The 16,636-nt window shown below is 43.9% G+C and overlaps 1 protein-coding gene across 7 annotated transcripts in view; it reads right to left on the reverse strand.

The window, feature by feature from the left end:
* The window catches only part of DIP2C (disco interacting protein 2 homolog C), a 401,012-nt gene that overhangs the window by 161,167 nt on the left and 223,209 nt on the right, over positions 1-16,636 (reverse strand). For all 7 annotated transcript variants that reach the window (XR_014296333.1, XM_082647854.1, XM_082647852.1 and 4 more), the window contains 4 exons: positions 16,193-16,402; positions 5,443-5,577; positions 2,874-2,993; positions 1,516-1,713 (listed from right to left, as the gene is read on the reverse strand). Coding sequence is in view for 6 of the 7 variants with exons in the window: in XM_082647854.1 (XP_082503980.1) it covers positions 1,516-1,713; positions 2,874-2,993; positions 5,443-5,577; positions 16,193-16,402 (663 nt within the window). In the remaining variant the exon portion in view is untranslated. The remainder of the gene's footprint in view (positions 1-1,515; positions 1,714-2,873; positions 2,994-5,442; positions 5,578-16,192; positions 16,403-16,636) is intronic.

Genomic DNA, 16,636 nt, shown 5'->3' on the forward strand with positions numbered 1-16,636 from the left:
GTAAAAGACCTGTATGTTAAAAATTATGACTTTAATGAAAGAAATTAAAGATGACACAAATAAATAGAAAGATATTCTCTGCTCATGGATCAGAAGAATGAATATTGTTACAATGTCTGTACTACTCAAAGCAATCTATAGATTCAACGCAATCCTTATCAAAATTCCAATGGCATTTTTCACAGAAATAGAACAAACAATTCTAAAATTTGTATGAAACCATGAAGGACCCCAAATAGCCAAAGCCATCTCGAGAAAGAAAAACAAAGCTAGAAGCATCATACTCCTTGACATTACAAAACTACCAGTAATGAAAAAGTGTACTGGCACAAAAACAGACACATAGATCAATGAAACAGAATAGCCCAAAAATAAACCCACGCATGTATGTCAACTAATTTATGACAAAGGAGCCAAGAAAGGGGAAAGAACAGTCTTTCAATAAATGATGCTTGGAAAACAGTACACAATCAGCTCCATGGCTGAATCTGGCAAGAGATGAAGGTCAGACAGGAAAGTCCTCTGTCTTTTTGACTGACTAAAATCTATTTCCAAGAGTATAACTTTTAAAAACATGAATCTTATGCCTCATGATGGGTGAAATACCCTCTCTCCACTCCACTCAGAATTTCCCAACAAAACGAGAAAAAAAAAAATGAGACTGTGAAAACATATGCTCCTAAATCCCATTTCCCTCCATGAGATGCACAGGATAATGACTGAGGCACAGTGGGTGCCTCACAGGCCCCACACCCACTAAAAGGCTGGGCTATAATACTTAACACCTGGCTCTTGACCTCCATTGCTAATGGAGAAAACACTTCCTCTCCTACCTGCAATTAGAAGAGCATTATCATCATAAAAACAAAACTGAAAGTTAAAAAAAGGTAATCTAACCTCACACATGCAGACATAACATAAGCCATTTTGGTGTTTTTGTTATGAAGCTTGTTTCTTTGCAAAACTGTAACAGAGAGTGTGAAAATGACCTGAAAATTTGCTTTCTCTGCCTCTTATCCGTGGTGCAAAGAGAAAGGAATCTCTCTGGTACAGTTAACTATTTCCAAGTTTATGGACTGCATTAATGGTACTGAATAAAGAATTAAAGAAAAGTTTGTTTTCTCTTGCTTTCTGAAAAAGCACTTTGGAAACAGATTCTGTTTCTTGTAAGTGAGTGACGCATGTCAAAGAGTTCTGATATACATTCTTTAACTACCAATCCTTCTTGAAAGCATTAATTTAATTAATATACATTCCAAGAGGTAAAATCTAACATCTTATTAGAGTTATAATCACTAATTTTTTATATCACTTTCTGGTTTTTACTCAAAAACATTTAACAAATAGTAACTTTTCATATTCAAACCAAATAATTTTCCTATAATATTCCTTTCAGGTTCCATTTATTTCTGTATTAGAAACATAAGGCAACACAAATATGAATCGGCCACCCTGAAAGTGACAGTTGTGTGCAGGCACAAACAAACAAAAGGTGGATAAGTCTCACAGGATTACCGTAAGTGAGGATGTACAGAGGTTTCCCATTCGTGTCCATCGTGGTCAAGCATGGGGCCTTTGGTGAGATGGTCCCCCATCGCTGTAACGCTGCTTCTAAAGATGGGGGCCAATTTGTAACCACACCCAGCTGTTCCCCACGCATCGCCAACATTTGGGCTCCCTCTGGCTTTGGCTGGTTTGGATCTGGTTGTTGAACTAAATACATTTGAACACAAAAGGTTTTCAAGAAAAACACATCCATATTAGCACAATCACTTTTTTATTCCTTTTAAGGAAGCTAGAAGATTTACACTGGAGTTAGACATTTATTAGAGGACAGGAAACATGCACAGGTGTTTTTCTAGAATTAGAGCTATGACCGACACATGAGCCTCATGGATGTAACAAAAGCACTTAATTCTTACAATTTCCAAGGCAAAGTCAGGGTGTGGAACTTAGGGAGACCTGAATGCATTTATAAACTGACAAGTAAAACTATGCATTTTAACATGCCTAGAGTCTAGGACTGCCATGTTTAAAACATCGGTTATCGACATACACTAGTAATTATAGACTCCAAAGAGCTCAAATCTTGCTGAATTATATTTTTCCCTTAAATACTGAGATGTAAATTTGAATTTGCTACAGCTACTATGAATAACTAGCACAGCACATATTTTCTTACGTATAACAAAAATAAACGCCCCATAATAAAAACAATTTGCCCAACTCTTTAGATAGGTAAGAATCTGAGAGATTATTCTCACTTCTGGGAAAGGTTTCTCTTATAGTTGATGATTCACAATTTCCACCTGCTGGCTAGAAAATCAGCTATGTCTTACTTGTGGTATAAAGAGCAAGAAAATAGGCAGTTTGGGTTTGACACAACAAGCAGTACTTTGTTTCAATTTTAAGTTGTTTGTATTAAAAGGCTCAGGACTGTTCAGGGGTTAAGAACACCAGCTCCTGAAGCTGTCACGAGAGGCAGGAAGGTGAGATCTGCCACGGCTCATTCTGCATTCCTCTAAAGCCTATTCAGAGAGAACGCGCTGCTGCAAGCTCAGGTTGCCTATGATTTATCAACACCAGCATTCCTGTAGCCTCAAGGAGTCCTCAGAAAGAGGCCTGGCTCACGGGACAAAATCGCATTTTGCTGAGAGTGACACACAAATGGTATCAACCCAACTGTCCTGGGACTGGCGTATCTTTAAAGGGACCTTGGAAAATAGTACCTACAGTTTCTAGGCAGGATCCCTGTCTTCCCAGGAACACCAAGATTACTGTTCTTAAAAAGTCTAACAGCCTTGGTAGAAAAACACTATACTCTATAGGGTCACAGAAACACTGGACGAGCAAGTAGGAATGGGCTCTTTCACCTTCCAGCAGTTCTTCAAAGTCATCGACGAAGAATTCCCGCAATGGTGGTCGTTTGGGTCGTTTGAGGGTGTTGACAAGCTGCTGGATTTTTGCTGATACCCGGCTACTTACAGGCACTCCTGAAAAACAGAACCATGGGGCAGATGGACTGACTGTGAGCATGGAACAGCGTAAACAAGCAGCTACAGTAAAAACAGCCATGACAGCACACCCTGCCCCATCTCAGGGCTGGGAGCCCCTCAGTGTCACCTAAGATGACTGCTGCTCAACGAGAACATTCCAAGGTGGACGGTCTTAGCATGTGACCTTGCTAGAAAGCCTCAAGAGAGCATAAAGATGTAGCAGAAATGATTCCCTTTTACACTGTGAACTGTCCTGCTCTGGTGACCTTGGGAAAAACTCCAGACAATAGACTGGGCTCGGTCCCGCCTCTATTCCTAAAACAGGGTCTGTCATCTCCTAATTAATACCGTCACAGGGTCCCCTGTGTCCTTGGGGGTCAGAGAGCTGATTAAGCAGTGAGACCCTCCCCAAGTCCCAATCTCCCCTGAGACCACCTGTGCTCAGCCTCCAGCTGCCGCCCCTGAAAGTAAGGGGACTCAGGTTCTACAAGTGCTGCTGGCAGGCCTTGTCCTCTTGCAGGTAATGGCCAGGTCCCTCCTATATGTCTTTCAGACCCACTCTCCTGAGTGAACATTTAGGCAATGCATTCTAGAAGCACAGCAATTAAAAGTCTCTAAATTCAGTTTCTGATATAATACAGAACTTACATATATTTATCCATGTGTACTGAGAAAAACAGACCCAACCGTATAATACATTTCTCATGACAATAAATGTGACATCGTTTTCAAAACTGAATAAGTGAAATGATCAACGAAAAAGGCATGAAATTTAAAAAATTTTACATAACCCAAATAAATGAAAAAAATGGAGCACCAAGAGGCTGAATCCGTAACTGGATCACATGTACTCTCTGCAGGCAGATTTCATTCCTGCTGAACAGTGCTTGGAAACCTGAACCTGGTAAATATGAAGGCCTGGAACCGTCACGGTTCTCAGACAGAAGAACCACGACCAGAGAGGGTCTTTCCCATACTGACCGAGGCAAAGCCCTTCCTCCACGTCACAGTGTCACAAGAACAGAACTCAGCTTTTGGAACGAGTATGACAGAATTCAAGGAAATTTTTCTATCCAATAAAAACCATTTTAACAGATAGTCTCAAAATACTCTATGGGCACTTTCAGAATTGAGACATTAAATATTTTACAATCTTGAAAATACATAAAAATATACAACCCAGAATTCTCAAAATCTAAACACAAAATTTCCCCATTAAAGAGTCCCAGTTAATCTGGTTTGGATGAATCAGAGATCATTTCACAAGGCCACTGGTGCTCCAGCTTAATTTAGAACACACACAAATCATCCTAGGACCCAGCCCAGAGCTTCTGATGTGTTAGGTCTGGGATGTGGCCCAGAATCTGTTTTCCAACAAGTGCCCCATGTGGTTCTGGTACGAGTCACCATCACAGCACTGAACTGGACAATAGATGAATTTACCTGGGGGAGCAGGTGAAGATGATGAACTTCAAAGACAACAAAGTTACTAAAATGGTGATGAAAAGAATAACAGTAATGACCAATTCAATAAACAATGAACTTAGTAGAGGACTAAAGCAAACCTTGATACTGAGAAGCATTCCAGGGAAACCAATCATACTGGAAACTGCAGTGACTTCAAACATACTAACAGAGAACTCAGAACCTAGCGACCTTGGGCTCTGACCACAGTGAAGAGGCATCTGCCTGTTAGAGGCTGGGTCCAGGCCTCCTCATCACCCCCGAGTCACAGTGTCACGGACACAAGCATAGTGGGATGGATGGCACACAGAGGCTATTTTGGCCATCTTCCAAGAAAATAACACTTTATATCATCATCGGGGTCCAGTCTAACTTTCATGACTCTGGAAGGTCAAGGAAAGCAGAATAAAGCATGAAATTCATGTTCGAGTCTGTACTTTAGGATGGGTAACAGGAATATGTCAGAGCATACCAAGATGAAAGATTCAAGGAATAAGAGAAAACCCGAATGGCTGTATTTATCAAATCACCAATACTTTTTCCAACATGGAGGAGAAAGGACCATCTTTCTTCCAAAGTCTAAAGCACCATTCTGCCCATCTCTGTGCATTATTTTGGTTGTGTTTAGCTCCATCTTGCCCTTCCAAGTAACCATTCACAGTCTTAACACCTGCACTAATTTTCTAATTGTGGAATCAACATTATTCATTAGCAAAAACATAAGAATTTTATCAAATCTTTTTATTCTCATGACAAAATTCCTACAACGTTGACATTTTTCCTACAAGGAATAACTCTTGGCCCCCTTGGAGATAGCTTGCACTTCCTGTAACTATGCCACCTTCTAGGAAGGCTCATAAAGAACCTGATGAGTCAAAGAGCCGACTGTGTCACTAGAAGAAACACATCCAGTCAGGGCACAGAAAGCACGTCAGCAGAACTTAGAATTTACAAAGGAGGAAAAACTTGCTGGAAGACATACCATCGCCAGTCTCCATGAGCTCGGCATTGCCATACTTTGGGGCTGTTCTTGACGTCGTAGAGCCCTGCGGCCTTTCTACTTGTATTGAGTGTTCTGAGGTGTAAGTGGTTACGTCGGGAGGTGCAGAGTGATTTTCTGTAAAGAAGCAAATTGTAAGTTTTCTGGTTATCATGATACAGTTATTCTGAAGGCTACGTAAGCAATAAGGTTTCAAAAATGCCACATCCTAAGAAGAGAAAAAGATTCTGAATCAAAAACTACTACAAAAATCTCAGCATAAAGATGATCTTTACAATAATAACATCACGACAGGTGCCACATCAATGAATCACTGTTGCACTTTAATTAAAATAATGTCTTCAACTGGCCAAAGGAAAAAGACACTGTAAGTTATGTGTTCATAAAGGAGTAATTTTCTTGTCAGTCATAGTAGAGGCAGTTAAGAGCTCAAGCTTTAGATACAGAGAGCCTGGGGTTTGAATCCCAGTTCTGCAAATTCTTGAGACCTTGGAAGCATCCTGATCTCTATACCTTGGTTTCTTCATCCATCAAATGGGAATAATGGCAACTACCTCCTTGTTGGGTAGATTAAATGAGTTAACATATGTAAAGTACTTAGAACATTTTTCTTGATAGAAGGTGAACATTTAGGAAATAGTAGCTATTTTATTATTTGTTTTAGCATGAATAATACTGAACAGTCCAGTCATTCAAAAAATACCTGTTTACATCTAATGTGAATGGTGTGCCGTGTTCTGCACAATGAAACGTACGGCAGGCCTTCCCCATAACATTATTTGATGATAAAGTTAAGTACTTAAATGGGGAAAGCATGATTTTGTATTTATTACATAAGACATTAAGGAGAGCATGTCAAGTGAGAACGTCCATGTCATTTTATACGTACTAAGTTCTAATAATGAGTATTATACTATTAATTTTGATTTGTTAATCCTTACTAGATAAAAACCTGTCGAGATTCTATAGTTCCACGTGACAAAAGCACAACATTTTATGCTGTTAAAAGGGGAGCAGGTACTGGAAGTCCTTTCTCCGCTGTACACTGCCCACCTTGTCACTACACGTGAGGGCCAGTTTAAACTGTGAAATCACTAACATAAAGCACAAGAATGAGAAAAAACAGAGCACCGAAGAGATCACATAAAGGACGCCATTTACAGACTGCGCTGAACTAGAAGCCGAGGCGTGGCCTGTCGACTCCGCTGGGAACATACACATCGGGGACTCAAATTTTAGCCGTTCTGCAAATGTCTAGACCTCGAGAAGCCCACGGGTACTCATTTGAGGGTGCAGGTAATTTTAACAAGTAGGCAGATTGGCAAGTACCCAATCCGCCAGAAGTGAAGACTGACTTCTGTGTCAGTGAGCCTGTGTATGTTAAGGGACATTACACTGAGTGAGACTTGAGGCCAAGGAATATTAATCTGAATTCCTAAGCAAGCTTCAAACACAGCAACCAGCGTGACCAATGCCGGTGCTTGGACTCGGGAGACCCTCAGTCCTAGGCACACTGACCAATAAGTGTGTGGAAATGTGCACGGGGGCTGAGGGCTGGGCCGCCAGCAGTTGCCCAACTGGTCCTCAGGTCCGCGTCTCAGAGCTGATCACCTGCGACCGGTTACTGACCTTCCTATGCCTCGGTTCCCCATCCTGTAAAAGGGGGTGACAATGACAATGCCTACCTCTGAGTTACAGTGGCGATTAACGTAGATAAACAGATACAAGCACTGGCGTCACCAGGCACACAGAAAGACATGCCAGGAGAGGAACACATGGGCAGCTCTCTGCACCGACAACTACTCTTCCAGGGTCTGAGCCTGGAGATCTCTGTGAAGATAACAATCGGCATCAGCCCCTAAACACAGGCCATCAGCAGAGAGTCCAGCTCCCCATTTCTCATCTCCCTGTTCCAGGAGTGTCCAGCCTGTTCTGGACTGAACTATGTCTCCTCAAAATTCACATGTTGGAGTCCTAATCTCCAGGACCTCAGAAGGTGACTGTGTTTGGAGATGGAGCTCTTTAAAGAGATGATTAAGGCAAAACAAAGCCACTAGGATGGGCCCTAATTCAATCTGACTGGTGCCTTATAAGAAGAGATGAGGACAGAGATGCCCAGAGAAGACGGCTGTCTACACGCCCGGAAGAGAGGCATTAGGAGAAAGTGCCAACACCGTGAGCGCAGACTTACAGCCTCCAGGATTGTGAGCCACTGAATGTCTCTTGTTTAAGCCGTGTTTAAGGTGCTTTGTTATGGCCGCCTGAGCCAACTGACACATACCCTTAAGGGCAATTTCTTAGATCTTAGCCCAGAAAAAGAGTACCTGTGAGAGGGAGGAGGGTGCGGCAGGGATGCTTTATCAGATCCCTGAGGGGAAGAGCAAGAGGGAGAGAAGAGGACCATTCAAATGACCTCTTTAATATTTCAAACACTGCATTCATTCTTCTCATCTCCTCTACCTGTGCTCTTGCCAAATAGACTTTATTTCATGTTTCAAAATGATCTAATTCTCCATGGCTGAGCCATTAACTCCCTGGGACCCCATATTTCAAACAAAAATATAACAGATGCCAATGTATGATGAGCAACATTTCTAATTAGCCACGTAAGACAAAAGCAGCTAAAATGTAAGTTCACTGCATTCCATTTTACTCAGGTTTACTTGTGTTTACGTTATGCTGTAGCTGCATCATTGGTGGCAGCCACTGAATCTTTGTGTTGGGCAGCAGACGTACTCACTTCCACTTTGAAGTTGGGAAAAATAACGATTCCAATACATCTGGTGATTAAAAAATAGGAACAGTGACAGCTGCATGACTTCAAAGTGCTTTCCAAATTTATGTTAGCTCCTCTCCCCCTCCCTTTCAAACTCCCCACATATGCTGTCACTGTAGGATTATAAGCCCAGCAGCGGGCTTCTGTTAGGAAGCCAGAGAACATTCTTCCATTGCAGTGATACATGGTGCCCTATTTTATTTTAATAAACATCAGGACTCCAAGTATTTAACTCTTACCTATCTTTTGTGAGTACTGAAAAGACCTTTGTATGTAACAGATGCTCAAGAAACACTTGCTGACGGGTCAGAAAAAGTAGGGTCTGGTTGAAGGTGCAGGGTCAAAGGTCTAAAAGTGCTTATCAGCCCCAGGCATGATGCCAAACAGGTCCATATGCAACAGGAGCATTTCAAAGATTAAGAACTCTCATCAGAGCGGGTTCGTATCTTCTGAGCCAGATGACCCACTGTTCCTTAGATCAATTTCCCAATACTTTCAAAATCAACAGAAAAATGGCGGCCAACCTTCCAGCCACCTATCAGGTGTCACCTCCACTGTGACTGCCCCAGAGCTACTGTGACACCTTTGCATCTGCTCCCTGACAGGTGGGTCCTGTCTCATTCACCCCTCTATGGCTTTTGCTCCCAGCAGCCGACATGGGCTCCTTAAGAATCTGGAATCAAGGCACAAGGGGCAGGTGGGAGGGAAGTGTAATTCACCCGTCTTCCATGATAGTATCTGCTGTTTTGGAGCCATCAGCACCAGGGGTCCCATCTCACTGCATCCCCCTCCCACTTCGGATTTTAGTCTGTTACTCTTGCCAACTATCCACCCGTTTTGGACAGCTGTTTTGGCCATGACCGTTTCAGGTTACTAGCTGGTCTTCCTGCTCAGCTCTGCGTTGGAAATTCCCTGCTTCCTTGAACTAACTCGTTTCTCATCTCCTGCTCTTGCAGGCATCCAGCTCAGTCCAGTCCACACACAGCATCTGTGTCCTACTCAGATGCTGAAGTTGTACAACACCCAGCTCAATGTCGTTTGCACTCAGCAAATGCTGGAGTGAAAGTTCAAAGAATGAATGAACATAAGAATGAATACACTGGAGCACTTGACGACTAGAGATAACATGCTTCTGGTTCTCACACCGCTGAAAAACAGCTTTCTTTATTCTAACTATATGACTGGGAACCTCAGGGATCAGTGGTCAGAGATCCTACCTCCCAGCCTGTTATTTTTCAGTCCCCAAATAACTTCTAAATTAAGAGAAGAAAAAGAGGAAATCTGGTTTTCACATGTAGAAAGCAACGTGCTCGTGGTCCACTAACTGATGACAGATAAGGAGAGACGAGTTCAGAGGGACCCAGCCTTCCATCTATCAACAAGGCCCCTCCCGTGTCTCCTACGGTCCATCCAACCTCCACAGTCACTGAGCAGAAAGCGATACAGGCCCTCAGACCACCCGTCCACCCAGCTGCCCTGGCTCCCTAAGATGACATGGCTGTGCCCTCCACATTGCAGCAGAGACAATGAGCTGGAGACGATGCTCAGCTGTCCACTGCACCGACCCATCTTCCAAGCACAGCTCATGAGAAGAGCAGGACTTCCTCCTTGGTTTCCCCAGCAATGTCCAACCTCCCTGGCTCTGACAGAAGCCCCCAACAGGAGAGCTCTACTGGTGTCTCACCCATGTGTCATATTGACGCATGACAATGTAAGTGAGGATTTATCTCCTTAATCCTTTAATAATCACTCAGGGACAGAACAGTATACTCTGGTTACCTGTGAGAGTGTGTGTGATACTGCTAATGGCGAGTCACAGCTGCTTTTCAAATGTGCAGACTAAACCTGGAGATAGTTAGAAAGGGCTCAGTGGTTCTATATTCAAACATTTCTCTCAGCCAAGGCTCCCAGAGGTTGACTTTAGAAGCATTACACAGGTTCTCAGAACTGGAACAGCCTCCCTCCCACATTTATGCCACAAAAATCCATAAAGATGGGATAGTTACTGTTAGACAAATCTCGGGATGTTCTAATATCAGAACAGAAATCTTTAACTTCAGACAAGAGCTTCTTGACTTTTATATCTGCAAATTCAAATTCATGCTGAAGGGCTCCAATCATCACAAGCCTGTACAGACCACAGACCCAGCAGGATTGTGATGGGGATGCTGGAACTTTTACTGTTTATGCAAAGTTTAATTGCATTTCTGTCTGCAAAGAGCTCTTGTTCTGCTTTTAACAAGCAGGGCCAAGCTGGAACACAGACACTGAGGAGGAAGCGGGACTGGAGTGTCACGAGCAGGTGCTCCTACACCTGACAGATAGGAGTCTGGTTCCTGCTGACCACTCACTAGCTGGGCGCCCTTGGCATCACATCCACCTTCCTGAGCCTGGGTCTTCTCACCTGGGGAACAAGAGTGCTGCTACTCGCTCCTCACCAAGTCTGAGGGCACAAGCGACACTACACCGTGACATTCTGCAGTGACGGTGACACTGCCATCCTCGCTCTCAGGCCCAAAGGCTCCCGCTCTGCCATTTCTCCTCTTGCATGGGAATCCTTTCCTCTCACGAGTTGCAAGAAAGAATCTGTGAAACTCATGGCATTAAGTGTAGATGACTGCATTTGAACACTGGGAGAAAGAGAAGAACTGAATAGACATCTTTCTATTTGGTTGGCTGTGTGCACCAACGTGTGAGCGGCAGGCTCCGAGGTACTCCTGCAGCGTGGAGTAGGCACTGGATGAAGGGTTAGGATACTTGTGGGTCAAAAATCATTACTTTGATTCTAAGTATAAAATCCAAATAAACAAAATCAGTTTCGAGTGGCAAAAATCCCAAAGTGTTTTTGGAGACAAGAAACTGGAGCAGATCTGTGCCCTAACAGCATCAACAGGGCAACAAGGACAATATGAACAGGACAGATATGAGGCTGGAAGGGGCTGCAGCACTGAGATGGGAGGTGAGGTGTCTGGATGCAGGGTCCTGGGAGCAGTAACGGAGAGGAAGGAGGCCTGCAAGACACAGGGTAGCCAAACGCTACCCAACAGGGACTGTGCTGGTCTGTGGAAGGAGGAGCCAAGGACGGCGAGGTCTGGAGCCTGCTCCTGGGAGTGCAGGACCTTGTCAGACGAGGCGACCTGGGGACACAGCGTAGGGCTGAGGTGCAGGGTCAAGAGGCACTCTGAAATGTGGACGGGTGAAGGAGGTACAGATCTGAAGGTCGTGAAAGAGCAGATGGCCTCGAAAACTGTGGGAGTGGATGAAATGGGCAAGAACACAGAGAGACAGGGTGGGGAGAGGAGCCACCAGAGGAGAGGAAAGGACAGAGCAGGAAGGAGAACCAGGGTGTGGTGCAGGCCGGGAGAGGAGGGAATGAGTGATCATCACAGCCAAAGCTCCGGTTCACCAATGGGGGAAGCTAAGATACAAAAGAGAAAAGAGCTGAGCCAGCAGATTTGGGAGGAGCCAGAATCCAGAATAAGGATGAAAAGATGAGACTTGGAAAGGAGCTTTCTTCCCCAGAAAAGGAAACATAGCAAAAAATGAACGGAGAAAGACATGGAAACATCTCAGCTGGAAAAGGATCAGTGGTTAAAGATGTTCGACAAGGGGACAGAAAAAGATCCATGGTGACATTCACTCAATTTCAGTATCTGTGAAGATCTCAGCTTTATTATGAATTGAGCAAGACAATACAGGATTAGAAGCCAGACCTAGGACCTAACTAAAAACTCCCACAGTCACGTCGGCCAGTGAGAGATCCCTCTCTCTTTTAGTACTGTATCACCCAAAGAGCCACGAGAAACACGCAGTAATTGATGGAAGAGTCTCATCGGCCTTGTGTTACCTAATGCAAATTTTCTTTTCTTGCTTACTTTTTCAATAGCGTGGCTTAAAACTCTCTAAAACAGGAGTTGGCAAACTATGGCTCACAGGGTGGTCTGTCAGCTGCGTTTATAAATGGAAGTTTTGTGGGGGCATAGCCATGCCTATGGTTCACGCACTGTCTTCTGCTCTTGAGCCAGCGGAATTCAGCAGTGGCCACAGGGACTGCATGGCCCACAAAGCTTAATATCCACTCTCTGGTCCTTTCCTGGAAAAATTCACTGACCCTGCCTTTGAATCATGAAGCTCTAGATGCAGGGATGCCCCACCCAGGAGGGGAGGTAAGGGTATAGCAGGGAGACCCCAGCCCCAAGTGTGCAGGCTTTGCTAATATCACCATCCTCGGTGTGTAGTTAATATTTTAAGACTGTAAATGTCTGAAAAGTATGGATAAAGAGATTATAAAAGAATTCTTTGATACTGTGGATGATTATACATAAATAAATTAGGGTAACTTATCACAACGGTGGCTATGCAGCCCTCTGAGCAAATTCCCTAGAACACCAGAATCTAGGTCCAGACAACAGCTGCCAGGCTCCAGGCTAACTATGTATCAAGCACATGGGGGCACATCTATCTGCTTACCAGGATCAGAGGCAAGAAACCTGATGAGAATTTCCTTGCTGATACAAACCGCACACACCAAAAGCAGCATTCGTGCTGACAAATTCTAAGACAGTCCGGAAATGGCAATAACTTCTATGAATATCTGGCTAATGACAACACACCCCCAACACATGTAGATGAAACCCGAATGTGACATCATCTCAGATGTGTCAGTTACAAAGGGTGACACAGACCTTACCTATACATCTGGAGCTACAAAATAAGAGAACAGCTCATGTAGAAGTCTCTTTAATTTCCTGAATATACAAATTTTGATTCTGAATATACAACCATGTTATCTATTATGCTTTGTTCTTATTTCTTAATCTAGAAATGTATTAACAGTTCCTCTTCAGTTTCTCCATTTCTATGTAGCTTACTAATTCCTATGTTACTCTAGTACCTTTTACAAATATGCCTCTTGAAGTTTCAAAGTGTTGCTTTAATTCTCCTGGTTACTCTAAATTATGCTCCTTGACTTTTGATAATGATAAAATATTTTAGAGGTGTTGATCCTTTCCTTTCCAACTGTCTTAAGAACATGACATGCACAGAGGTTCTGAATAAACACCTTCTGGTTCTCTATCATTGTGGAGAGAGGGCCCTTAATGATGTGCAGGCCCTGTTCTGTCTGAGCTGCAGGGAGCCGTCGCATGGCACGTCCATCTTCTTGTGTCACAAATGTGCACATCTCAGGCCTTAGCATCTCAGGATGGGGAACGTCTTGAGCCCTCGTTGTCAGTGTTTTAAGTGTGAATAACAACAAGCAGAGCCATAGGAGGAAAAATCACCTGGACAGGGACCGCATGGTATGCTAAGCCAGCCTGATGGGAGATGCACGTGCAGTGTCCCTGTCATGTTGTCAGGATGGACCCACAAGGACACAGGATTTCATTCCAACAACCACAAAGCAGAAGTACCATCCACTTGTTACAGCCTCTTCATGGTCTTTAAACGCTTGTCTTTCCTCTACCGTTTGGGCAAAAGAGGTTTCTACAGACTCTATCCAAGTACTTCACCTTGAGGGACCAGAGGTACTACAAGTTGGTGGTTTATTTGACCCTAAATTCCTTAAAACACAGACATACACAGAATACTTTCTTATTTGTAGGCTTCTGATGGCCTCAACAAAAGGTTGAACACTGCCAATTCTGACTTTTTACTTCTTTTGCTTTTGCCACAGGAGTAAAAAAAATTTTTTTTTTTTTTTTTTTTGGCGGTACGCAGGCCTCTCACCGTTGTGGCCTCTCCCGTTGTGGAGCACAGGCTCCGGACACGCAGGCTCAGCAGCCACGGCTCACGGGCCCAGCCGCTCCGCGACATGTGGGATCTTCCCGGACCGGGGCACGAACCCGTGTCCCCTGCATCGGCAGGCGGTCTCTCAACCACTGCGCCACCAGGGAAGCCCTGGAGTAAAATATCTTAATTCTCTTTTTCTTATTTTATTATTTTGCCACTGCTTTCTTTCAAAAAATTTTTTTCATATTTACAGAAAATTCCTGGATACTCTAGGAACTTATCTATGTGCCAAATTAGAAATTACTGAAATGTCACACACTGAGAAGCTATATTTAGGTTACACTGAGTCTTAACGTACCTGAGTAACGCAACCTTTTATAGTTCGGATAAATTTAATTCTCCATGCTATAATTTCCTCCAATATTCCACATGTAACTACATAAAGGGAGAAACAAATGCAGGGAGTAATCTGTTCAAAATTATGGGTTTCTCTTGGTAAGATTCCTGATATTTCCTTAGAAGTGTACTCAGTCAGAAAACACACATTCCTAAGGTACGAGCGAGGGGCAGAGGTGGAGGGAGTTCCACGTCTACCCTGCCCAGGTGGCTACCAGACAAAGCACACGGACTGAGCCTCAGGGCTATCTCAGGTTCCAAACACAGAGGAAGAAATTTTAGCATCTGAAACTCTTTAACGGTCATATACATTTCTGCTTAATTTTTATCTATGATTTCAAATAGAGGTTCTCAGTACACATTAACCAGTGTATGTTCCCGAAAACATTTTAAACTGAAATTTAATACTACTACTTTGCATGTGAGTGTTACTTTAAAAACTGGAGAATTTTCCTATTTTCTCCTTTTTACTCGCAATGGGTACAAAGAAAAGACATTATCATTCCTCTTCTTCCCACTAAAAAACTAGAGCAGGGAATACTGACTTCTGAAGAAGCCAGCAGCTGTTAACGTGAGAACTGGGACCAGACCCAGCCCTCCCAACCGGCTGCCTGTGTCCTGCTGGTAGACAACCAGTCTCACTGCTGATTCCGAAAAGGCTGTTGCTTTTAACCTCAACTTCATGCTGAGCAAGTGCCACTGGGGCCAAGTCCTGAGAAGTCAGTTTGGAATTCCTCTGACTCTTGTCAAGTAGCCAATAATCTAGAAATACTTTTTGAGTCTGAGAAGCTGGCAGAGTATTTCATTCATTCATTTCACTTACCTACTTTCTAAACATGGAGTTTTCGGATAAGAGGATAGATGTGGGAGGACGCGGTGCACCTGCCTTGTGCTCGATGATCAACCACTGCACAGGGAGGTGCAGCTTCCACGTCCCTGGATGCGGCTGACCCTGGTCCACCCCATTTGAATGGAGAACATACTGAACCATCTTGGCACCACATTCAAAGCAAGTAATTTACTTTGTGAATAATTTTTTATTGAAATGTTTAAAAATCTCAATCCACAGCTGAAAATGGATCAGACAGATCTGGACCTCATGCTGTGCCTTCCACACCAGATGAATGTGGCGCAGTGAATGGGGGGCTAGGGTGCAGGCAGAGAAACAGGACCCTTACTCATCCCCTCCACGCAGCCCCCTGCTCATCCAATATGCTCCTTTCCTCTAATAATTCTCACTTCATCTCCTGTTTTACACTATTTCCAAACATCTTACCAATGCTTCCTAACTCTGTGCTTTTTTAAATACAGAGGATCCCATGTATCATGGAACCTACACACAAAGTAACGTGAACCACCCCAGAAAGCTGAATGCCTATGGCAGAAAACCATATAAGCAGTAGTGATGAAAGCCTCCCCTTCCTAAGTAACTTCCAAAGTAAGGGCAAACTCACTCTGAAGTCCCCAGCCTTGTTTATTAGCATAATTAAAATTTCATTTAGGAGCATACTTTAGCATGAGGAGAAGAAAGCACGTAACCAGATACGGCTGCAAGTTTCTCTAATGAACAAGAAAGCATTCTTCTACAAGCAGAGGAGACGTCTGGGATGTAAAGAATAGTAAAACCAAGGGTTTCACAAAACAGTAAAACCAACGCAACAAAGCAGCCCAGAAGCGGGAGTGGGGCTCTGTTCTGTCCCTCGGATGGATTCCATGGCCGAGATGCGCAAATAGAGAAATTTCAAAATAAAAAGGGCAGGGTTACTCAGCAGCCACTCAGACGTAAGGACAATGAGAATAAGACAGACGACTGCCCAGCAGGGCACTCACCTAGGTGCGTCTGAGCCATGACGTCAGCCAGTCTGTGGGCGGCGCCACTCCCCCCACTCTGGGTGGAAGAGGAGGAGGTGGTGGAGGTGGTGGAGCCGTGGATGGCCTGGCTGATCCAGTGCTCCATGTTGATGCTGCCCTGGCTGGAGGTGGGGGTCCCCTGGGAGTCGCCCTGCACCGAGCCTTCGTCTTCTGAGCCAGAGGAGGTATCTGTGGGAGGCAGGTGATCAGCCGTGTATATCACAGCAAAGAAGCACCCCCCAGGATTAGTCCCTCTCCAAACACTGCGAACACAGACCTACCTCCCACACTAACTGATCGACGACCTTTGAACACTCTTGAAAAATTACACACTTTTCAGATGACAAATTATTTTTCACTGCAGTGAAGTCTTCATCCAAAACACCTTACATATATATGCTACAGAAAGTTGTGACATTACAA

Source organism: Grampus griseus (assembly GCF_964374135.1).
Source record: "Grampus griseus genome assembly, chromosome: 2".
Classification (NCBI taxonomy): Eukaryota; Metazoa; Chordata; class Mammalia; order Artiodactyla; family Delphinidae; genus Grampus; species Grampus griseus.